Here is a 25986-nt window from a genome sequence, read left to right as displayed (position 1 = left end):
GTTTCTTCCATAGAAGGTATCAACACGAAGCCATACAGTACTTGCTAACCTTGTGAATATATAAGAGTCCATCACTTGATTTTCTTTCTAAGCATTTCTCCTTAATCCTAATCTTCTTTCGGATAAAAATTAAGATTATTAATCATGATTAGCACCAAAAAGTTTCCATAAAATAGCACAAAAGTGGCTTCAAACAAGAAATACATACAGTAGCAAGGAATCATGTAAAGGCCATTTCGATGTCTACTCGAGTGAATGGAAGCGTTTTGTAATACCTTTGTCATATCTCAATGATCGAATTTTTCAAAAGCTTTTCGAGATGTCGGAAGAAGAGTTCGGATTACCAAGTGAAGGTCCTATTAAAATTCCACGTGATTCTGTCTTTATTGAGTAATTAAGGTTATGATAGGTATTCAGATTGTGATGTATCACGGGAATAGTTGTTAAAGGCGCGGTCATGATGCCCTAGGCTGAGCGCCTTAGCAAACAAAAGGCGAGTGCTGCCACTCAGGCAAGGCCTTACTAGTTTTTACAGTATTTTCACATTCTTTTTGCAATATTTTCTCATTATTTTATTTATTGATTTATTTTATTTTTTTTACTGAATGACATGGTACCCTTTGCAACGTTAGAAGGGGAAGGAAAAGAACAGAACTGCTATACACATGTCAACAATGCCCTCAACAGAAGACAGGTAAGCTTTGCATGCAACATATAATCCAAAACATTGAAACTGATTTGAATCATATTCTTGTTCTATTCTCTTCTCTTCTCTGCTCAAATATAGGTATACTGATAAACAAAAATGGCAGATAGCAAGATGAAGATGAGCTCAAATCTTCACATAGCTATGTTTCCATGGCTTGCATTTGGTCATTTCATACCCTATCTTCACCTCTCTAATAAACTTGCTGAAAGAGGTTGCAGAATCTCTTTCTTATTACCTAAAGGAGTTGAGGCTAAATTAGCCAAACTCAATAGATTCCCAAACCTCATTCACTTCTTTCCTCTCACCATTCCTCATGTTGAAGGCCTTCCTCATGGTGTTGAAACTCTATCTGACATACCCATTTCACTCCAAAGCCAGCTCTGCACAGCCATGGATCAAACAAGAGACCAAGTTCAAGCCATTTTAGGCACAATCATGCCTGATTTTGTTTTCTTTGATTTTTCTTTCTGGGTTCCTTGTTTAGGTAGAGAATTAGGCTTTAAGTCTGTTAAGTACGTCATAGTGTGTGCAGCTCTGTCAGCTATAAGCTTAGTTCCTTCTGAGAAGATGATGATTAGAGGCATGAAATGTGAAGAATTGATAAAGAAGAATGAGTCATCTGTTAAACCAGCTGTGGAGTTTGGTAGTGGGTTATCTTTTTATGAGAGGATGCACACTGCTGCAGAAGAGAGTGATGCTTTAGCATATAAGACTTGCTATGAAATCGAAGCGCCTTTTGTTGATCACCTTGCACAGCATTTCTCAAAGCCAGTTCTGTTAACAGGGCCTCTCCTGCCGGAAAAAGCTGAAGTACCAGTAGAGGAGAAATGGGAAAAATGGCTGAACAAGTTTCAACCAGGTTCTGTGGTGTTCTGTGCATTTGGGAGCCAAAGCATGCTACAAAAGGACCAGTTCCAAGAACTACTTTTCGGGTTCGAGTTATCTGGGCTGCCATTTCTTGCTGCATTATCTAAACCAAATGACTGTTCAACCATGGAAGAAGCATTGCCTGATGGGTTTGAACAAAGGGTTCAAGAAAGAGGTCTGGTACATGGAGGATGGGTTCCACAGGAACAGATACTGAACCATCCGTCTGTTGGGTGCTTCGTTAGCCATGGCGGCTCGAGTTCTATGTGGGAATCTATGGCGAGCCATTGCCAGATAGTTCTTGTTCCACCGCGTTTTGATTATGATGTGCACTCCATGGTAATGGTGGAAGAATTGAAAGTTGCAGTTGAAGTGAAGAGGCAAGAAAACGGGTGGATTTCAAAGGAGAGCTTGAGCAATGCTATCATATCTGTAACGAGCCTGGAGAGTGAAGTGGGGTTGATGATAAAGAGCAATCATGCTAGATGGAGAAAGTTTATACTGGATAAAGATATGTAACAAACCTATCTTGACACTTTCATCAACAAGTTGCTTGATTTATTGCACTAGTTATGTTTTTCTTTTCTTGTGTTTGAATGTGGTGGTTTATCTTCTTAAAGTGTTAAATCGTTGCTTTAGTAAAACAGGGCTCCCAGGTCTGGTATTCAGCTGTTTCTATATTGGGAGTACAATAATAGGAGGAGCCATAATATATATATATATGTGTGTTTGACATTTGTGACATTTAACATTATATATATGTTTGACATTTAATGATTGTGCTACAATAAATTTAATCTCAGTTTAATCTCAGTTTTCCTTGATCAGCCATAGAAGAAGCATATGTTGATCGTATCCTTGTAACATGTACACAACCTATTCGGATAATGCAAAATATTGCTTGTATTGGACGAGAATTTCCCATCAGAAATTTGGGTTGTGTAGAGTATTTTTTGGGAATTGAAATTCGATATATGAAACAGGGGTCAGGCCAAGTATGTTAGTGATTAGGGGTGCAACCGAGCCGAACCTTAGATAAGCTCGGTATTGGCTCGTTAATATATCGAGCCGAGCCCTCTCGAATTGAGCTTTGACGAGCTTTGACCGAGCCGAGCTTTTATCGAACTTCTAATGAGCTTTAACCAAATTCTTCATACATGCATAGAATAAGTAGCATAAAAAATAGAAAAGCCTTATAACATATTTCATATGAGTTTAAAATATTTATAAAGAAAAACAATCAAGTTATTGTCGAGATTCCAGAACAATATATGATACTTGTGATCGGAAAAGACATGCTCGGAGAAAAGTTTCAAACAATGACATATATTAAACTTTGTAATGTATTTTATTTCTTATCAAAGTCTAATTAAAGTAAGAAACAAACAAACAAATTTGTGCTACAAACTTCTTAGGAAATATCTTACCGCCGGTAGTCTGGATCCACTTCACTGACAGAAGCTAGAAAGTTCCAGGATTTCGAAAACGATTTGATCAAAAAAAGTTTTGTGCTTCCTTTGCAATATCTTAATAATGAAATGATGAGAGATTTATTCAATATGGCAGAGGAAGAGTTTGGCAACATTCCTTCAATTGACAACTTGTAGCTCCTGAATAATTACAAGTAGATCAGTATTCAAAAATATAGAATTGTACATCAATATACTTAGTCAAGAATCTTATGTTTTTTTTATGTTTATGTACATATCCAGTGGCGGAGAGAATTATATTGACTCTGTTTAGTATTATTTCAACTTTTAAAGATAGATAAGATGGTTAAAAATGTTTATTTCTATTTGAGATAGGTTCCGCCACTGTACATATCTGTCAATCATAATCACAATTGTTCTGCAAATTTAGAAATCCTAATCTCATCATAGTTGTAGCTCATGATTATAACCACAAAGCATGGAGATGCCAGATGGCATGCCATATACATAATTTTGGACATAATTTTTTTTAGGGTAAAGTTCAAATAAAACTCCTGTGGTTTCACTAATTTTCAGATAAAGGACTGTGGTTTACTTTTTGTCAAAACGAGTACTGAGCTTTTCAACTTTAGCAAAATAAGGATTTTTTGGATTGATTCTATTAAAATCACCCTTAACAACTTCAAAAATGACATATTTTAAGAACTACTAACATTCTAAGCAACTTTAATTCTTCAACTTTTTTATTTCGAGATTATTTAGATGATGTTTGGTAAAGAGAGAAAGCTAATATTTAGAGAGAGAAAGTTCCAAAAAAGATGATTTAAAATCGAAAATGTAGTTCCATAGAAAATATGACATTGAACAACTTTAATTCTTGAAAATTTTGATTTTCAAGTCGTTAAAGATAGTTTTAATAGCATTATTAAAAGTGCGAAACCTCAGTCCTTTATCTAAAAATTAGTGAAACCATAAGGGTTTTATTTAAACTTTTCCTTTTTTTTTTTTTTATTGAAATCACATTCAACAACTAATCATATAAGTTGCAAATATGTAGAAAGCATTTTTTCCTATACTTTAAATCAAAATAACATCTTTTCTCAATATATTAGTAGTCTTTTCAACTTAGCAATAAGTTGATTGATTCTATAAACTTATAAAAAGTCTTGTTAGCTTCATGATATGATTAACTTTCTAAGTCCACGTGACATAAAATGATTGAATTTGGACGGATTAAAATATATATCACTTATATTATTGTAAGCAAGATTATGAGGGTAATAGAACACTTTAAACAAATTAAAGTGATCAACAAGTTTAGAAAACTGATAAGAAATCAATGGATTTTTTAAATCAAGTTGGAGCTCCTGATGTATTAAACCTAAAATCTTTATACAATATTCCGTATATCACTCCGTCTTTATATATAAGGTGTTGATTACACACCCTAACAAATTAGGGGTTATAAATTTTTTTTACGGTTAAAGAAAAAAAGAAAAATTCAGCCTATATAAGTTGAGTTTTTTTACTTGAATTCTATATATATATATATATATATATATATATTTTTTTTTTTTTTTTTAATCTAAAATTGCTCCATATGTGAAATTTTACTAGCAATATATCCATACTTCGTATAAAAAAGAGAAAGAAAAAACTTTAGATCCCAGTTAAGTTGAACTTTTTATCTAGAGAGATGGCCCAATTCAAAATACTGAGATCACAGTTCAAGATACACATGGATTAACAACCATGTTAGGAAATGGGCTTTCGAGACGAAAGCTTTCCGATACCCCAAATCTCTCTCTTTGCTCCGATTCGAGGCTCCAGCTAGGGAAGGGATTATCAGATTACCGAAACGACTTTCAGGTACGATGGATTTGAATTTTTGGAAATTTTTCTACACTGTTCGATCGTCTATTTTTTTGCGGGGTTTTAGCTTCGAATTCCTCCAAGAAAGATGCCTCCCTGGATTTGCAGAATACCTTCTTTGAGGTACTCTCTTAATCTCCACAAATTTCCAGTCATTGCACATACATCTCTCGTTTCCTTCTCCACTTCAACCCCCAAAATTTCAATATTCGATTACTTAGTTAAACATCAACAATTCTCCCCCCAATCCGCTGCAAATATTTCCTCGTCATCATCTACCAAATTCCTCAACAAACCCCAAAATGCTGATTCCGTTCTAAATTTTCTCAACGAAATTGGGTTTTCTAAGGATCAGATTGAAGCTTTGGTCCTAAAAGTACCACGGATTCTTTCTGCTAATCTTGAGAAAAGTATCAAGCCTAAAATCAAGGTTTTTCAGGACTTGGGGTTTCAGTCCACTGACTTTGCTAATTTTATTTCTACTTCTCCATGGTTTTTGACTAGTAGTGCTGATAGGCTTGGGCTCTCTATTTTAAGGTTAAAGAATGTTTTGGGACCTAATGCTGATATTTGTAGGTTCTTAAAGAATTTTGGGGGTGGGAAGTTTCTGATGCATGATTTGGTGAGGACATTTTTGCCTAACGTAGAATATTTCAAGAGTTGTGGGATTTGCTCCTTGCAGATTGCTAGATATGTTTGTCGCCATCCATTGTTTTTTATATGCAAGCCAGAGAGGTTAGAGCTTACTGTTAAAAGAGTAGATGAGATGGGTGTTGATAGGAAATCTAAGATGTTTATTGAAGCTGTTAGGGTACTGAGTTGTATTAGTAGAGAGAATTGGGAGCTGAAGTTGAAACTCTTTAAGGAGCTTGGTTTTTCAGAGCAGAATATTTTGGTTGCTTTCAGGCGAGCACCTCACGTATTTGGTGCATCAGAAAGGAAGATTAAAGAGGTAACATTGCTGTTGCTAAGTGTTGAGGACATCCCTTATATTGTTAGCAGCCCAACGTTACTTACTAATAGTGTGGAGAAGAGATTAAAGCCCCGACTTAGAGTGCTCGAGGCCCTTCAGAGCAAGGAGTTGCTTAAGAAAAAACCTTCTTTGGCTCGATTTTTAGCGATCCCTGATGCAGAGTTCATAAACAAGTATGTAAGTCCTTATTCAAATGAAGTAGTAAGTCTATATGCTGCTAGTCAGGATTCATAGCCAACAAATGTTGTGTTACACCATTGGCTTAGATAGGAAATTTTGTGATCCATTATGCAGATTTCATCAAGCATGTAGCACAGGACAACATTTGCTTGTTTGGGGTTATTGAAGCTATAACTTCAATTCTGTAAAATGAATGCTTTATGCAATGGAAAAACTTCTATTCTATCTAGTTATAACTTATATAGCAAACACACCATCAAAACTTCTGGTAGGTATCTTGCATCTAGCAATTGCTGCTCATTGCCTTTTTCCGTTCCAACAATAAGTATTAAGCCATCAACTACCGGTTTGTACTCTAGTCGGGGACGGATTTAGGGGGGCTTTAGGTAGAGGTGGCAAAGCAATTTGAATATTTGGGCTTTGTGTCATTTTTGGGTTGAAAACACGACACAGAATCGACACTAATCTGAACATGTTAACAGGATTGCGACATGAAAGTTTTTAGGTTGGGTTTGAGTTTACTCTTTTTAACACGAATCCGAAAACGATATGACACGACACGAACACGATAATTACCAGATCTAGGTTTAAGAGGGCTTGAGCATCCACTAGTTGTCGAAAAACGCCAAATTTTTATAGAAACGACCAATAAGACTTTAATTTTTTTTAGGTAAAAACACAAAAAAAAAACATTAATTTAGCATTCATAAATTACGATAGACACCCCTTTCGGTGAATCCTAGATCCGTCACTTCTCTAATCAAAAAGTGTGTTCTGTAAATAGTGACTATATTACTGAAATATTTGTTAACTAGTAAAATGTTAGGAACCGAACCAATTTATGAAGGAGTTCAATTTTGTAAACAATTGATATTAACTTATTATTGCATACCATTCCAATTGGTTATAACAGAACACTAGAAGATAAAACAGGATGTCATTATTGATGCAGAGAGCATTTTTGCACTATCAATCCATCAATTACCAATTTGCAGCTTGACAAGAGTTAGAGTAATAAACTAATTTTTTTAAGAATAATCTTTCATAATCATTACAATTTATACAAATTTAGTTGCGCTTATTGTTATTATTGTTTGCTGTTGGAAAAATAGAGATTTATGTTTTTGGAAAAAACTAATATATAAAAGACAATCAGTTCCATAACTAAATACCTAAAACTTTTATTTTAATATGAAAAGACAAACAAAATGGAAAAAAACTGAGTAAATAAACGCCCTCTTAGAATCTATTATCATTCATAGACATACCATACAACAAGCACATTACACCACTCAAAAGTTAGGAAAAATGATGAGGTAAATGGCAACAACTCCACACTTTTGGTAGTTTGGTACATATCCACACGTGATAATTTTGTGTTTTGTGTCAAGATCGTATTATCTCATGTATGTGTTTCATATGGTTGTATATGATGTAAAAGCTTGAAGAATGATCTACGTGTCAATCATGTTGTGTCAGTCGGATTGTCTCTATAAATCGTGTTTTCGTATCAGAAGCTCGCATATTGAATTTTAATTTAAGTAGAAATCAATTAATGTGAATAATGCGGATGAAAATAAATAAATTCAGTAGGCCTAAGAATCAAGAGCATGACAGATAATACATAAATAATGTTACTAGATCATATCTATCAACTAAATAACCCATTCACATTTTATTTTATCATATCTCCTCAAACTAAGAAGTGGATCTAAATTTCAGTAAGGTTTTTTACACAATTAATTTAAAAACACAAAATATTACAAATATACACCATAAAATAAAATTGCAATCCAAGTTTTACCCGTTGAAACCACTTTGAGATAAACGGATTTGCACTGATCCTATTGAAATCACGTCTATTTTATAATTTATGTTGCACTGACTATAAGTTGTTTAAATAAATCAATTCTGGTCGTAATGAAAAAAATTTGGCGACAAAGACAAAACAAATGTAAAAGAAATCTTATCAGTGGTATGGAACGCATAATAATATAAAAACACAAAAAAGAACAAAATATTGGCTCTGTTTGGTAAAGAGCGTTTTGGGATAAAAAGAGCGGTTTTGACCAACTTTAGCGGTTTGATCACTGAAACCGCTGATTGGAGTGTTTGGTGGAGAGAGGTTTGGGAGAGAGTTTTAGGATGAAAACGCTAATTTAGAAAAAGCTCATTTTAGGAGTTTTTTCAATTAGCATTTTGCAATATTAAAATTAATGGACTTCTTTAACCCTAAAAGATAGACTCCTCCTCCAATATTAAAAAAAGAAATGCCCTTATTCGTCTTTTTGCACAAACCGCTATTATCAATTAGCTAATTTTTATCAAACAGGTCTACACAAATAGCTAATCAAATCAGCTAATGTAATCAGCTAACAGCTAATTCCCAAACAGGGCCATTGTTTTCGAAAGTGTAAAGAGATGTGTATTTTTGTAGAATTTTTTTTTAACATTTTAAAGAAATGCTAGTATGAAATAATTTTATTTAAATTTTTGGTAATTTTCTGAGAAGTTCACATTTATCTAAAGAATTCAAATGGCCCAATTCAGAAAACAAAACAGATAATCACAGTTCAAGACAAACATGGACTCATCCATGTTAAAGTATGTCGAAATGGGCTTTTCCAGATTAAGGCTTTCCAATGGCACAATCAATCTCCCATGATTCATTTGAATTTCTGAAGTTTTTCTACGGATCAAGGCTTTTTAAGTTCTAGCTAGCTAGGGTTTATCAGACTACGGAAACCACGTTCAGGTATGATTCATTTGAATTTCTCAACTTTTTCTACACTGTTCGATCGTATACTTTTTTAGGGTTTTTAGTTTCAAATCTCATTAAATTCTTAATTCCCCCAAGAAAGATGCATCCCTGGATGTGTAGAATACTTTCTTTGAAGTGCTCTCTTAATCTCCATAAATTTCCAGACTTAGCACATTTATCTCTCGTTTCCTTCTCCACTTCAACCCCCAAAATTACAATATTCGATTACTTAGTTAATCATCAACAATTCTCCCCCGAATGTGCTGCAAATGTTTCCTCCTCCTCATCGACCGAGTACCTCAAAAACCCCCAAAATGCTGAGTCCGTTCTAAATTTTCTCAAGGAAATTGGGTTTTCTAAGAATCAGATAGAATCTGTTGTACAAAAAGCACCCAATGTTCTTTCTGCCAAACTTGAGAAAAGTATTAAGCCTAAAATCAAGGTTTTTCAGGACTTGGGATTTCATTTCACTGATTTTGCTAATATTATTTCTACTTCTCCGTGGTTACTGAGGAGTAGTGCTGACAGGCTCCGGAATTGTATTTTAGGGTTAAAGAATGTTTTGGGACCTAATGCTGATATTTGTATGCTGTTAAAGAACTCAGGTGGTAGGTTTCGGGGATATGATTTGAATAGGACACTGCTTCCTAACTTAGAATACATGAAGAGTTGTGGGATTTGTTCCTTGCAGATTTCTGCATATGTTTGTCGATTTCCATTGAATTATGTTGTGGAGCCAGAGAAGTTAAGGTGTATTGTTCAAAGAGTTGATGAGATGGGTGTTGATAGGAAATCAAAGATGTTTATTGAAGCTGTTAGGGTGATGAGTTCTATGACTAGAGAGAATTGGGAGTTGAAGTTGAAACTCTTTAGGGATTTGGGGTTTTCAGAGCAGAATATTTTGGTTGCTTTTAGGCGAACACCTCAAGCATTTTGTGTATCAGAAAGAAAGATTAAAGAGGTAACAGAGCTGTTGCTAAGTGTTGAGGACATCTCTTATATTGCTAACAATCCACTGTTGCTATCTTACAGTGTGGAGAAGAGGTTAAAGCCCCGACTTAGAGTGATCAAGGCTCTTCAGAGCAAGAATTTGCTGAAGATAAAACCTTCTTTGGCTCGATTTGCAAAGATCACTGATGCAGAGTTCATAAACAAGTATGTAAGTCCTTATTCACATGAAACCGGAGATTTATATGCGGCTAGTCAGGGTTCATAGGCAACAGTTTCTGTATACAACATTGGCTGTGATAGGAAATTTTGTTATTTACTCACTTGTTGATGACTGCCAATTTGTTGTTCCATAAAATCTTTGTCGAGCTATTTAAAATGTCCGAAGAAGCATATGCATTGCAGAGTGAAGAGCTATCAATTTTTCATGTGATATAGAGAAAGCTTTGGTTACATCCATAGAAACTTAGTTACAGATTCCATCAATAATGTAGCACAACACAACATTTGCTTGATTATAGTAATTGAAGCTATAACTTGAATTCTGCAAAATGCTTGTATCTGTAATTTCTAATTCTCATTATTATTTCAGAGATTTCCAATTGTAATGTTCTTGTCCACTTGGGAAATCAGATTATTGCAGAACAGAATAATAATTAGTTGATTCTCTCGTTAGTTAACTTAATCTTGTGTTTTTTTGATGGAGTATTTGTAAATTGGCTGTGCCTTCAAAGCAAAAGCCATAGAAGGTTCGACTATCTTGAACTATCTTTAAACTAACTACATGCTCCTTGAAATATAAGGACTCCATTTCATCTGATATCAACACGTATGGTATCGCCAAATGTGCAGGAATTTCTATATGAAATTGTTGAAGTTTTAAGAATTAAGCCTCTAATGTTCAATTTTCACACGCATTGAGTCCATTTACTAACAACTCTGTTACCTTACCTGAAATAGTGATGAAAGTTTCAATAGGTTTGAAAAGTAAAAATTACTAGTTTAAAATGCTAGTGGAAGTTTTAATGTGTGTGGAAAGTAAAAGCAAAAATAAGGACCTTAATTTCGAAAAATTTAATAGTTCAAGGTAGCGCCGTAAATGAGCCGAACTGTTCATGAGTGGTTGGATATTTGGTTTGATAAAAGTTTGATTGTGTTCGGTTCGATTTGTAAACTAGTCAAACTTGAGCATGGTGAAACTCAGTTCGAAAGTTCGCGAGCAGACTCGATTATAGGCTCATGAACAAGTTCATGAGCAAGCCCATTATAATGTTTATGAACATGCTCGTGAGCAAGTTTTGGTTCGATTTTTTTTAATAATAATATTTCTATAAGGAGAAATGTAAAAAACGTAGTTTTATCTAAACTTTAGTTTTATAGATTTCAAGAGCATGTAGTTTTGTGTTAAAGAAATTTCAAATTAATATAATTAGTCAACATAATTAATGAGTTGTTTGCGAGCGAAATTCATGAACTGGGTTAATGAACTATTCATAAGCAAAGCTCGCGAACAATTCATGAACAACTTACGAATAGAATATTGATCTCGAACTCGTCAATTTTCTGACAAAGGCTCGGTTCGATTACAACCCTAAATTTAATGTGTTTTGATATTTATTTATTTAATGATATTATTTTTAAAAGATAACAAATAATAATAATTTTTTTCTATTCAATTTTTGAATGTATATATTTAACAATTAAAGAAATTATAGTGAAGAGTCCAAAAAAAAAAGAAATTATAATGAAAAATAAAAGATTCACAAAGATGACCCGTGTTTTTCGTTTTCAACAATACAATTTGAGGTAAAGTTGAATTTAAAATTTGACTTCTAAATTAATACATAACTAGTCGAAAACTCGTGCGATGCACGGAGTATGAAACTTTTATATAATTTAGATAAATAAATAAATTGACATATTTATTTTTAAATAATTTTATATCATGCTATGAAAAAATTTATATTTGGTATATTTAAAATTAATATATATTTTTTAATGATAATTCAAATTAAATTAATTTTAAAAATAATTGACTACTTTTTTTATAGAATTTTAACTAAAGATGAGTGATTTATTTATTTTTACAAAATTCAATGATTTGTACTTTTTAGGAATTTTAATACATTTTCATATTCCAAATATTACGTGAAACAATAATAATAAAAATAGCAGATTAATTAAGAAATATATTAGAATATAATAAAAAAACCAAAAATTGAATTAAACTATAATTAAAATTAAATATTATATTTACGATACAAAAGAATTACAATATAGGTTAAATAAAAATTAAATTAAACTACAATTAAAATTAAATATTATATCTACGATATAAAAGAATTACAATCTATGTTAAAATGGAAGCAACATCAATATATTATTCAATAAACTATTACAATCAATACTTTTCTAATGTTGCATATGAAAAAACTTTATGAATTCAATATGTTACATATAAAAAAAATAAAATTCGTAAGAATTAGTCACAAATTCATCTTGATGATAATTATTTTGGTTGATGGAATTTCATGATCACCAAGTATTCAAATTCAATTATTCATTCTGCTACAATAACACAATATATCTAATTGAATCAGTTTAAGATGATGATTTCTCATATTTTCATCTCGTAATATCTCATCAAGACATTCGATCAATTTGTTCTTCATTCTTTCACTATATAGAATATCAGCCATACTCGCAGATATCACTTATTTGACTTCATTAATATTTTCTAATAATTATATATTCTTGAATTTTGTAAGTAAGAAAAACAAACAAAAGACCATCTTCCTCTCGGTTTTTTTTTTTTGAAAATAAGAGAGAATGTCGAGACATAAGCGTATAAAGAGGAGAGTGAAAATATTTTTTGCCCATTAATTAAACATTTTATTTTTTCTTAATGAAGTATTAAGTCCATAAATTAATTTTAGTTAAATAGAATTAAATCGCAATGGTAACCACTCAGTAAAAAAAATGTTTTATAATTAATATGTGAAATTAATTATTTTAATTAGAATCATTATGCTCAACATTTGAGAATTTGAAGAGATTCAAATAATAATATTTTCTTAATTAATATTTTTCAATAATTTGTCTTATGATCATATTTCATTTTCATATGTTAAAAACTCTTGAAATACTAACAATTTTGTACGAACCATAATATAATAGTTAAAATTATATAAGCCAATGTTGCAAAAGCAATTATCTCAATATCCATAATTAATGTACATTTTTAGGATTTTGAGCACCAAAATTTATTTTTATTTACCTTGATTTTGAATTCGTATCTAGCATAATCCACATTCTTCAAGAATAAACATCTTATCAAGCGTATTAGACGCTTACAATCTCCTTGTCTAGAAAATTGGAAAAAAATAATTTCTTGATAATAATAATAATAATATAATATAATTTATATTGGAATAAACTTCATTGTAAGTATAATATTTTAATATCTCTTTAATATTTTATTTAATATATCTCAAACTTCAATGAACAACTATCGTGTGAAACTTTATATCTATTTGTACCAAAATGCATAAAAATAAAAAATACAATCCATATCAATTAGCTAAACTCAAACTAAAAAAATGAGTGGATTTCAACATGTTCCGAATTAGAAAAATTAATTTAACTTCAATTAAAACTAAAAATTGAGTTCATAAAAAGCCAAAAATCTAAATTTTAGTTAGAGTTAACAATCAAAACGATAACACCTAGGAACATATACTAAAAAAGAATGCAAATATACAAAATCTTTATTTTAGTCATTTTGAAAAATAAATAAATAAAAAAGAAAACATGGATAAGGTAGCAAGAGGTATGGAATCTGGATAATGACAGAAATGGAATTTCATCTCTGAAAGATGAAACTATAACAACAATTGTTTAATAAAAATAAAACAACAGCACAATTGAGAAAGCCAAAAATTGGGTTCATATAAAGCCGAAAATCTAAATTTTAGTTAAGAGTTAGCAATCGAAACGATAACACCTAGAAACATATACTAAAAAAGAATACAAATTTACAAAATCTTTATTTTAGTCATTTTGAAAAAAAAACAAATAAAAAAGAAAACATGGATAATGTAGCGAGCGATATGGAACTTGGGTAACGACAGAAATAGAATTTCATATCTGAAAAATGAAACTATAACAGCTATTGTTTAATAAAAAGAAAACAACAACACAATTGAGAACAAAATTAACTACAACATATGAAAAAAATCGAATAATTACCTTGAGAAACATAAGAATTTCTTATAATTTTTGACACTCTTGTGTTTTCCGGTTTTAGTTGTTCATGCATCTTCTATTTCTGTCGGATTTCTTCAATTTAAGCTATCAGTTTGGAAAAAAAAGATAAATAAAAAAGAAAACATGGATAAGATAGCGAGAGGTATAGAACCTGGGTAACAACAGAAATGAATCTGAAAGATGAAACTATAACAACTATTGTTTAATAGAAATAAAACAACAAAATAATTGAGAACAAAATAACTACAACATATGAAAAAAATCGAACATTTACCTTCAGAAATATAATACTATCTATCGTGACCAATGAATATAATGATGGAATTCTATCTATCATGCTTTATATAGAAGTTTATTTGTGACTTTTGGATTTCCTTTGCTTTGTGTTTTTTCATCTTCCCGTAACTCTTGCTTTCTTTTATTATTTTAATTAATAGTCTAGTAATTATTTAATATATTATAAATATAAATTTGTTATTTTTAATTAATTAAATATTTTTAATCTAATTTTTTACTACGTTGACAACTCATCAAAAAGACCTTTAAAACACATAGTATAGATAAGAACTAATAGAAAAAATATTAATAAATTTTTTTTTGATAAAAAAAATCTATACTATATATAATTAGGGAAGCAGAGAGAAATGAGAAGAAGTGTTTTAGAGGTCTTTTTGATGAGTTGTCAACGTAGTAAAAAATCAGATTAAAAATATTTAATTAATTAAAAATAAATATTTAATTAATTAAAAATAAAAAATTTATATTTATAATATATTAAATAATTACTAGCCTATTAATTAAAATAATAAAAGAAAGCAAGAGTTACGGGAAGATGAAAAAACACAAAGCAAAGGAAATCCAAAAGTCACAAATAAACTTCTATATAAAGCATGATAGATAGTATTTCACCATTATATTCATTGGTCACGATAGATAGTATTATATTTCTGAAGGTAAATATTCGATTTTTTTCATATGTTGTAGTTATTTTGTTCTCAATTATATTGTTGTTTTATTTTTATTAAACAATAGTTGTTATAGTTTCATCTTTCAGATTCATTTTTGTTGTTACCCAGGTTCTATACCTCTCGCTATCTTATCCATGTTTTCTTTTTTATTTGTCTTTTTTTTTCCAAACTGATAGCTTCAATTGAAGAAATCCGACAGAAATAGAAGATGCATGAACAACTAAAACCGGGAAAACACAAAAGTGTAAAAAATTACAAGAAATTCTTATGTTTCTCAAGGTAATTATTCGATTTTGTTTTCATATATTGTAGTTATTTTTGTTCTCAATTGTGTTGTTGTTTTCTTTTTATTAAACAATAGTTGTTATAGTTTCATTTTTCAGAGATGAAATTTCATTTCTGTCGTTACCCAGGTTCCATACCTCTCGCTACCTTATCCATGTTTTCTTTTTTATTTGTCTTTTTTTTCAAAATAACTAAAATAAAGATTTTGTAAATTTGTATTCTTTTTTAGTATATGTTGCTAGGTGTTATCGTTCTGATTGCTAACTCTTAACTAAAATTTAGATTTTCGGCTTTATATGAACCCAATTTTTGGCTTTCTCAATTGTGCTGTTGTTTTATTTTTATTAAACAATTGTTGTTATAGTTTCATCTTTCAGAGATGAAATTCCATTTCTGTCATTATCCAGATTCCATACCTCTTGCTACCTTATCCATGTTTTCTTTTTTATTTATTTATTTTTCAAAATGAATAAAATAAAGATTTTGTATATTTGCATTCTTTTTTAGTATATGTTCTTAGGTGTTATCGTTTTGATTGTTAACTCTAACTAAAAATTAGATTTTCAGCTTTTTATGAACTCAATTTTTAGTTTTAATTGAAGTTAGATTAATTTTTCTAATTCGGAACATGTTGAAATCCACTCATTTTTTTAGTTTGAGTTTAGCTAATTTATTTTTCAAAATGACTAAAATAAAAATTTTGTATATTTGCATTCTTTTTTAGTATATGTTCCTAGGTGTTATCGTTTTGATTGTTAACTCTAGCTAAAAATTAGATTTTCGGCTTTTTATGAACTCAATTTTTAGTTTTAATTGAAGTTAGATTAATTTTTCTAATTCGGAACATGTTGAAATCCACTCATTTTTTTAGTTTGAGTTTAGCTAATTGATATGGATTGTATTTTTTATTTTTATGCATTTTGGTACAAATAGATATAAAGTTTCACACGATAGTTGTTCATTGAAGTTTGAGACATATTAAATAAAATATTAAAGAGATATTAGAATATTATACTTACAATGAAGTTTATTTCAATATAAATTATGTTATATTATTATTATTATTATTTATCAAGAAGTTATTTTTTCCCAATTTTCTAGACAAGGAAATTGTAAGCGTCTAATACGCTTGATAAGATGTTTATTCTTGAAGAATGTAGATTATGCTAGATACGAATTCAAAATCAAGGTAAATAAAAATAAATTTTGATGCTTAAAATCCTAAAAATGTACATTAATTATGGATATTGAGATAACTGATTTAGCAACATTGACTTATATAATTTTTAACTATTATATTATGGTTCGTACAAAATTGTTAGTATTTCAAGAGTTTTTAACAGATGAAAATGAAATATGATCATAGGACAAATTATTGAAAAATATTAATTAAGAAAATATTATTATTTGAGTCTCTTCAAATTCTCAAATGTTGAGCATAATGATTCTAATTAATATAATTAATTTCACATATTAATTATAAAACGTTTTTTTGTGTGTACTGAGTGGTTACAATTGTGATTTAATTCTATTTAACTAAAATTAATTTATGGACTTAATACTTCATTAAGAAAAAATAAAATGTTTAATTAATGGCCAAAAAATATTTTCACTCTCCTCTTTATATGCTTATGTCTCGACATTCTCTCTTATTTTCAACAAAAAAAAACCCGAAAGGAAGATGGTTCTCTCCTAATTATCTTTTTCGTCTCTTCATTTTTTTTCAATTCTTTTGTTTGTTTTTCTTACTTACAAAATTCAAGAATATATAATTATTAGAAAATATTAATGAAGTCAAATAAGTGATATCTGCGAGTCTGGCTGATATTCTATATAGTGAAAGAATGAAGAACAAATTGATCGAATGTCTTGATGAGATATTACGAGATGAAAATATGAGAAATCATTATCTTAAACTGATTCAATTAGATATATTGGGTTATTGTAGCAGAATGAATAATTGAATTCAAATACTTGGTGATCATGAAATTCCATCAACCAAAATAATTATCATCAAGATGAATTTGTGACTAATTCTTACGAATTTTTTTTTTATATGTAACGTATTGAATTGATAAAGTTTCTTCATATGCAACATTAGAAAAGTATTGATTGTAATAGTTTATAGAATAATATATTGATGTTGCTTTCATTTTAACATAGATTGTAATTCTTTTGTATCGTAGATATAATATTAATTTTAATTGTAGTTTAATTCAATTTTTGTTTAACCTATATTGTAATTCTTTTGTATCGTAAATATAATATTTAATTTTAATTATAGTTTAATTCAATTTTTGATTTTTTATTATATTCTAATATATTTCTTAATTAATCTGCTATTTTATTATTATTGTTTCACAGAATATTTGGAATATGAAAATGTATTAAAATTCCTAAAAAGTACAAATCATTAAATTTTGTAAAAATAAATAAGTCATTTATCTTTAGTTAAAATTCTATAAACAAGTAGTCAATTATTTTTAAAATTAATTTAATTTGAATTATCATTAAAAAATATATATTAATTTCAAATATACATAATATAAATTTAGGGTTAAGGTGCAAAAATACCCCTAACGTTTTGGGTCAGGAGTAATTTTACCCCTAACGTCTAAAATGGTGCAATTTTGCCCCTAACGTTTGTAGCTAAGAGCAATTTTACCCATAACGTTGGTAATTTGGGTCAATTTCAGACACTATTATAAAATACAGATATCTTTATTCATTATTTTGCACCAATTGTATATTAATTCATTCTAAAAAAAGGATTTCATGTTTTTTGTAATTTAATAATAGCATGATATAAAATTATTTAAAAGTAAATATGTTAATTTATTTATTTATCTAAATTATATAAAAGTTTCATATCCCGTGCATTGCACGGGTTTTCGACTAGTATTAATAAATTGTTTACACTAATTACCACAAAAAAATATAGCATCTTATATTAGTAACATAAAATAAATGGGGTTAGGCGATTGGCTGGCGATCTAGGGATTTACTTCTCAGGGTCCAACTTTCGCGTTTTCCTTCTCTCCCGATTGGCTGGCGAGGGCGTTTGACTGGCGATCTTGGGGTTTTAGGGCGTTGTATGCAGGCGAAGGGTGGTGCGTTCGGCCTGCGTAGGTGGTAAGAGTGCAAATCAAGGGATGGCGAAAGGGAGAGAACGGGAACGAGCGAGTGGACTGGCGGCAGGGAAGGGATGTGCGGCGGGGGAGTCGGCTGGTGAGGATGGTGTTCGGACGGCGGGGCAGATGGTTTCTGCCGATCCTGGGCTGGGGGTTGAGGGCAGCGACGGGGTGGCGGTTGGGCTTGCCCGCTACCGCCGTCGGAGTGGAGAGAGGAGGCGGGATCGATCGACTGATCGGTCTCGGCCGGTGGACGGGAGCTGGTTCGGTGAGGGTTTGGGCATTGGGGGCGGCGTCGAGGGAGAGGCTGAGCGGGTTAGGGCTAGGGTTCCGGTAGTTTCAGACGGGGATCCGGTTTTGGTTGCGGGTGTGCCGGATCGGCAGCTTGGGTCTGATCTGGATACCCAGCGGGTTGGCGTCAGTGCGGTGGAGCCCAGTGCGCCGGGTCATGTGGCGCCTGGGTCTGGTTTGCATCCGGCGGATCCTTCCATGCCGATGGCTCCGGCCACTCTATCCTCACAGGACATTCACGCATTGGCGGTTTTACTTGCTGAGCATTCTGCTCAGAAAGATTTCTCCTCGACAGTTCCTATCTCGGGTTCTGTTGGCCAACAAACCCTAGCTCCTCTAAAGAATAGGGGATCCACCTCCTGGAGGGATAAGGTGTTAGGGGTGGTTGAGGAGGATCCCTTGATGGATGAAGACACTTTGGAGGAGAATTCTGATGACTTCCTTTCTGACTCTGATGTGGAGGATGGAGAGCCAGAGAACCCGTTGTGTCCTAGAATTCGTCTCTCCTCGGAGGACAAACGTGTTCTCAGGTCACAGTGGAAACTGGCTCTAATTGTCACTGTTCTGGGAAAAAGGATCAGTTTTAATTACTTTGCCTAGAGAATCCAAGCCCAATGGGCTAAGGTTGGGAAAGTGACCATCACAGATCTTGAGAATGATTATTATGTCATCAAATTTACAAAGGCGGAGGATTTTAATGCTGTTGTTAATGGGGGTCCCTATATTATCTCCAATCATGTGTTGGCTTTGAGACCTTGGGTCCCTAACTTCGATCCCCATGATTGCTCGGTGAATCGGATCCTTACTTGGGTCAGATTCCCAGGCCTTCCGTTGGAATATTACAGTGAGAGATTCTTGAACAAGATCGGTAGCCTGGTTGGAAAGGTGCACCATGTTGATAAGCCTACTATTGGGGCAGTTAGGGGCAAATTTGCCAGGGTCTGTATAGATATTGACCTCGCTAAGCCTCTTCTATCTCAATTCTGTGTTCAGAATAAGGTTTTTCATATTGAGTATGAAGGTATACACAATATATGCTATGAATGCGGTATTTATGGCCATACCTTTGAGGGGTGCCCTAGGAAAAGGATGGTGGGGGAAGAGTTAGTGCAACCTAGTATGGGTAGGGTTGAGAAGAACCTGGGGGAAGAAAGGAGTTTTGGCCCTTGGATGCTAGCCAAGAGGAATGGGAGAAGGAAGCCACGTGCTAATGCTAGTTCCAGTCAGTCTCCAGATATCAGTCAGAAGATGACTGCTCTCCAGATTGTTCCTGAGATCAAGGTCAAGCCACCGGATACCAAAAAGGGGAGTGAGATTGGTGTGGTGTCAGCTTCTGGTTCAGGGTCTAGGTTTGGTGCTCTGGCCATGGAGGAAGAACAAGGCTCGGATCCTTCTGATGAGCGAATTGATTTAAGTATGCCAGGTCTAGAATCTGCTGAGCCTGCTTCTAGTCTGGGTAAGGCTTCTAATCCCCTCATTGTTCCCAATGCTGAGGATGAAAGTGGAGGCCAGTCTCTTCTTTCAAAAGGGAAGGGGTTGTTTAAAGAGGGTAGTAGTCTGACTCCTCCTACGGAGGTCCCTATTGGTAACACTATAGGTGTGATTAAGATGAATATGAAGAAACCCAAACCTAAAGCTAAATCTAGGAAGTTCCCTAGTAGGGTTGATTCTTGGGACAAAAGGGGGCCTTCTGGTTCTTCTGCTAGGCTCTCCGGAGCCCCGAATAAGTACCTGAATTAGGGTATGGGCTTGTGTCGGTTGCTTTCCTTTCTGATGGATTTCTTTGTTTGGAATGTTAGAGGTACGGCGAGCAAGGCAACCCGTATTCATGTTAATGATCTCATTAGACAATTTAACCCCTCTTGCTTTGTTCTTCTAGAAACCAAAGTCAGTGGTTCTAAAGCAGATGAGGTGGTTAGAAAGTTTAAGAGTTGGAATTGTGTCAGATCGGAGGCTACTGGCCGGGCTGGGGGGATTTGGCTTTTTTGGAAGCCAGGTCGAATCATGATTGATATTATTACATTGGACAAACAATTCATCCATTGTAAGGTTTGCTTCCCTGGGAATAGACCTTTCTTTGTTACCTTTGTTTATGCCGATCCTGTTTTATCTAATCGGAAAAGACTGTGGGAGATTCTTCATTCTGTTAGCTCTATTATGGTGGAGGCGTGGTTGGTGGCTGGGGACTTTAATGACATTGCCCTTTTGAGCGATCAGAGAGGAGCGGGCAATCATTATGTTAACCGGTGCCTGAATCACAAGCAAAATATGGATCTTTGTGGTCTTTCGGACCTGGGAGCTGCCGGTCATAAGTTTACTTGGAAAAGAAATAGTGTGTTTGTCCGGCTGGATAAGGTGTACGCCAATGTTGCGGCTATCTGTAGGTTTCCTGAGGTTAGTGTGCTTAATCTCCCTTTTCGCCACTCTGACCATTGCCCCATCCTCATTAGGATGGTTAAAGGGAATCGGCTTAAAGGTAACAGACCTTTTAGGTACCTCGTGGCTTGGGACTCTCACCCTGAGTTTAAGAAGTTCGTTAAAGATAATTGGCAACCTCACTCGAATGTCCTTCTTGCTGCTGAGGAGTTCAGGAGGAATGTGGCTGGGTGGAATAAAAACACTTTTGGCCACATTATCAGAAGGAAAAACAAGCTTTTAAGAAGAATGGAGGGCATTCAGCGTTGCTTGGAGGCCCGTTTCGACCATAGCTTGAGTGGTCAACTTAGATCTCTCCAAAACGAGTTGGAGGCTGTGCTTAGACAGGAAGAGCTTCTTTGGTTCCAGAAGTCAAGGAAGGCTTGGATTAAAGACGGGGACCGGAATACCAGATTCTTCCACCTCTCCACTATCATTAGAAGACAGAGGAATAGGATCGATGCTATCAAGGATACTAATGGTAGTTGGGTTTTTGAGGAGGAGGACATTCGGCGCCTTGCTCTTGACTTCTACCAAGATCTGTTCAGAGAAGAAGAGGTGTTCTTGGAGAGTGCCTTCTCTGAGACGTCCTTTCCTCAGTTAGGGGAGGATGCTATTAGGGAAGCTTTCCATCCAATTGATCTCAAGGAAATTGATTTGGCCTTTGCCAGTATTGGTTCCACTAAGGCTCCTGGGATTGATGGCATCCCTGCTAGTTTCTTTCATAAGCACTGGGATACTGTAAAAGAGGGGATTTACAGTTTTGTGTTAGGAATTTTTGCTGGTTCTAATGATATTAGGTTGGTTAATAAAACCCTCCTTGTTCTGATTCCTAAGGTTGATAAGCCCTCCTCCTTCCTTCAGATGAGACCTATCAGCCTCTGTAATGTTTTGTATAAAGCTATTACCAAGATTGTGGCGAACCGGATCCGGATGATCCTGCCAGACATTATCAGCCAGAACCAAGGGAGCTTTGTTCCTGGCAGACAAATGATGGATAACGTTGTGATTGCCCAGGAGGTTGTCCATTCTATGAAGATTAAGAAAGGGAAGAGAGGGATTGTGGCTCTTAAACTAGATATGGAGAAAGCCTACGATAGGCTTAACTGGAACTTTCTTCTGGATAGTTTAGCCAAAGCTGGTATCCCGGAGAGCTGGAGGAATTTGATTGAGAAGTGTATCTCCTCCCCTGTTTTCCAGGTTATGATTAATGGGGACATGTCTGAAGAGTTCTCTCCCTCCAGGGGTATTCGACAAGGGGATCCTATGAGCCCTTTCCTGTTTGTCATTGCCATGGAAAGACTCTCTCACCTGATTCAAGAAGCAGTTAACAAGGGGAGTCTCCACCCTATCTCCATCAATAGACATTGCCCTCCTATTACTCATTTGTTCTTTGCTGATGATGTGATGCTTTTTGTGGAGGGGAGTGTGGAGCAAATTAAGATTGTGATGGATATCTTCAAGTGCTTTTGTGAAGCCTCTGGCCAGAAGATTAACATTCAAAAGTCCCGTATGCTTTGTTCTAATAACATGGATAACGGTTTGTGCAGAAGACTTAGTGAAGTCTCTGGCATCCCCCTGACCCAATCTTTGGGTAAGTATCTCGGGGTTCCTCTTCATAGTGAGAGGGTCTCTAAAGCCTCTTTTAAAGACATTTTGGATAAAACTAACGGTTTGTGCGCTAGCTGGAAAGCTAATTCTCTTTCCCTTGCTGGTCGCCTTACCCTTATCCAATCTGTCAACTGCACAGCCCCTAACCACATCATGCAAGCCTGTAAACTTCCTGAGCCGATTCTTAACGACCTTGATAAGATTAACCGGCGGTTCTTGTGGGGAGAGTCAGGTGAGGGAAAAAAGGTCCACCTGGTTCCTTGGAAAGAGGCCTGCCAGCCTAAAAACAGGGGGGGCTTGGTATAAGGCATGCGAAGGATAATAATAAAGTCCCCTTAATGAAGCTCCTTTGGAGGATGTGGCAATTCCCTTCCTCTCTTTGGGTCCGTCTTCTGTACGGCAAATATCGGAAAGACAAAATCTTCGGTGGTCCGAAGGAGAGGGTTGTCACCTGCTCCTTCCTCTGGAAAGGGCTTAGTGAAGTTTTTGCTGAGTTCTGTACGGGGATTGGGCTGGAGGTGGGCAATGGTAGATCCATTAGCTTCTGGGAGGACACCTGGATTGGTGATAAACCCCTTATTGATGTGTGTAGATCCCCTCCGCCTAGTAATATCCGTCACTGGAAGGTTGCTGATGTGGTGGATTCGGAGGGTGATTGGATCTGGTCTAAGTTTGACTCTTTCCTTAGTGTGGAAACCCTCCTGAAAATTAGAGGAGTTAAGGTCAGCAACCTCGAGGAGGATAAAGACAAACATTGTTGGGCTTTGTCTAATAATGGCATCTATTCTTGTAAATCGGCCTATGAAGCCTTTTCCTCTAGTAGGGAGTATCCTCATTTGGAGATTTGGAAGACTATTTGGGCCCTTAAAATTCCTTATCGAATTAGGAGTTTTTTGTGGTTAGGGGTTAAAGACAGGCTGCTCACCAATGTGGATAGGCAGAGGAGGCACTTGACTGAATCAGGAACCTGTAGTAGATGCAGGGGTCATATGGAGACACTTTGCCATGCTCTGAGGGATTGCCCTAATAGTCAGAAGATTTGGGAGGGGGTTCTTCCTGCCCATACCCTTCCTCCCTTCATGGCTCATTCTGCAATTGACTGGTTCTCTGAGGGCGCTAAGGGGAAGTTATTGGCCAATATGGAGCACGGCGACATTTTCTTTGCTCTTATCTGTCACCATATTTGGAAATGGAGGAATGATGAGTTATTTGCTAAGAAAACTACCTTTATTCCTGATTTATTAAACTTCTTTTCCAAAAAACTTTCGGTTATTTTGCAAAGTTCTAAAGGGGAGCCCCTGGGTAATCCCTCCCCGGCTAAGGTGGTCCACTTGGTTGGTTGGAGTAAGCCTATTGAAGGGGTAGTGAAGTTGAATACGGATGGCTCATGCCTTAGCAATGGCAGAATTACTGCTGGAGGAGTTCTTCGGGATGCTGGTGGAGCTTGGCTGGCTGGGTTTACCCATAACTTGGGATTGGGCTCGGCCTTTTCTGCAGAGCTCTGGGGGATTCTGTCAGGTATTAAGCTTGCCATTCGCATGGGAATTAAGAAGCTGGTGGTGGAATCTGACAATTTGGAGGCTATCAATAGGATTTCTGCTTCCCAAGTTTCTTATCTCTCTTGCCAGAACCTTATCAAAGCCATTTTGAGGCTTCGTCCTGCTTTTGAGGTTATTAGGTTCTCCCATATTTTTAGGGAGCAAAACCGTGTGGCGGATTGCTTGGCTGCGGCTGGGCATGGGGGGATGTTAGGTGTTTCTACCATTTCTATTCCTCCTTCTTCTATTTTGTCCCTTCTGCTTGAGGATAGGGTTGGGGTCAGCCACCCTAGGCTGATCCCGAGTTAGGCTTTCGTTTTGTTTGTTTGTTTTTTTTCCTTGTCCTACTAAAAAAAAAAAAGTAACATAAAATAAATCAAACAATTTCATTTCAAATGTTCTTTTATATGAAAAAAAAATATTTAAGTCTCTTATAACTTTTCATAATTGAACTCTTGATTTCAATTTTTACACGTATTGAGTTCACTAACTATTTAGCCAACTGTTAGTGAAGAGTTCAATGTAAACTTAAAAATTGGGAGTTTAATTTGTGTAAGTAAAAATTCAAGGGACTTTTAATCTTCAAAATCACATAATTAGAGGCTCAATGCTTAAAAAAATTCATTTCGAAAGATCCCAATCTATTCTAAATTCATCTCTGTGCTTCAACAACCGTTCCAATGCCCACTTCGAATCTTCAATTAAATACCTTGCTCTGATTCTAGCTTTGGAGAAATGAGCTCAAAATGGGGATTATCAGACTATAGAAAGGACCAACTTCGAGGTACGATTCATTGATTTCACTTTCTCATCTTCTTTATACTGTTTGATTGTCGATTCTTGTGGTTTTTGCTTCAAAATCCTTTTCGATTCCCCCCGAGAGAAATGCCTCCCTGGATTTGCAGAAAACCCTTTTTCAATAGCTCTCACCATCTCCATAAATTTCCAATCTTTGAAGCAATATCTCTTGTTTCCTTCTCTACTTCCACTCCCAAAATTTCAATATTCGATTACTTAGTTAATCAGCACCAATTCTCCCCGGAATGTGCTGCAAATGTTTCGTCGTCATCATCATCTACCAAGTACCTCAACAAACCCCAAAATGCTGATTCCGTTCTAAATTTGCTCAAGGAATTTGGGTTTGCTAAGAATCAGATAGAAGATGTTGTCCAAAAAGGACCCTGGGTTCTTTCTGCTAACCTGGAGACAAGTATTAAGCCTAAAATTAAGGTTTTTCAGGACTTGGGATTTCACTCCACTGAGTTTACTGATATTATATCTGCTTGTCCATCTTTATTGCGCTGCAGTGCTGATAGGCTTCGGCTGTCTATTTTAGGGTTAAAGAATGTTTTGGGACCTAGCGCTGATATTTGTAGGTTGTTAAGGAGGCCTGGGGGTGGGTGGTTTCTCCATCATGATTTAGATAGGACACTTGTTCCTAACATAGAGTACTTGAAGAGTTGTAGGATTTGCTCCTTGCAGATTGCTACTTATCTTGGCCGTGTTCCATTGCTTTTTGTCGCCCATCAAGACAAGTTCAAGGGTTTTGTTCAAAGAGTTGATGAGATGGGTGTTGAAAGGGAATCAACAAGGTTTATTGAAGCTGTTAGGGTGATAAGTAAAATGAGCAGAGAGAATTGGGAGCTGAAGTTGAAACTCTTTAGGGATTTGGGCTATTCAGAACAGAATATTTTGAGTTCTTTTAGGGTATATCCTGGAGCATTTGCTCTATCAGAAAGAA

General features: G+C 34.5%; 2 protein-coding genes across 2 annotated transcripts; both read left to right on the top strand.

The window, feature by feature from the left end:
* Positions 1-4664: 4664 nt before the first annotated feature.
* On the top strand, positions 4665-6258 carry LOC136225682 (uncharacterized). Its single transcript, XM_066013789.1, has 2 exons — positions 4665-4875; positions 5561-6258. The coding sequence occupies exons 1-2, from the start codon at positions 4759-4761 to the stop codon at positions 6083-6085; spliced, it is 642 nt and encodes a 213-aa protein (XP_065869861.1). The 5' UTR covers positions 4665-4758; the 3' UTR covers positions 6086-6258.
* A 2405-nt stretch (positions 6259-8663) lies between these two features.
* On the top strand, positions 8664-10059 carry LOC136225450 (uncharacterized). The gene is made up of 2 exons (XM_066013450.1): positions 8664-9753; positions 9825-10059. The coding sequence occupies exons 1-2, from the start codon at positions 8893-8895 to the stop codon at positions 9852-9854; spliced, it is 891 nt and encodes a 296-aa protein (XP_065869522.1). The 5' UTR covers positions 8664-8892; the 3' UTR covers positions 9855-10059.
* The last annotated feature ends 15927 nt before the right edge of the window (positions 10060-25986 follow it).

The sequence above is a fragment of the Euphorbia lathyris genome, chromosome 4 (assembly GCF_963576675.1).
Source record: "Euphorbia lathyris chromosome 4, ddEupLath1.1, whole genome shotgun sequence".
NCBI lineage: Eukaryota > Viridiplantae > Streptophyta > Magnoliopsida > Malpighiales > Euphorbiaceae > Euphorbia > Euphorbia lathyris.
The sequence above is the reverse complement of the archived record's forward strand: the minus strand, read 5'-3'. Positions and strand labels throughout refer to the sequence as shown.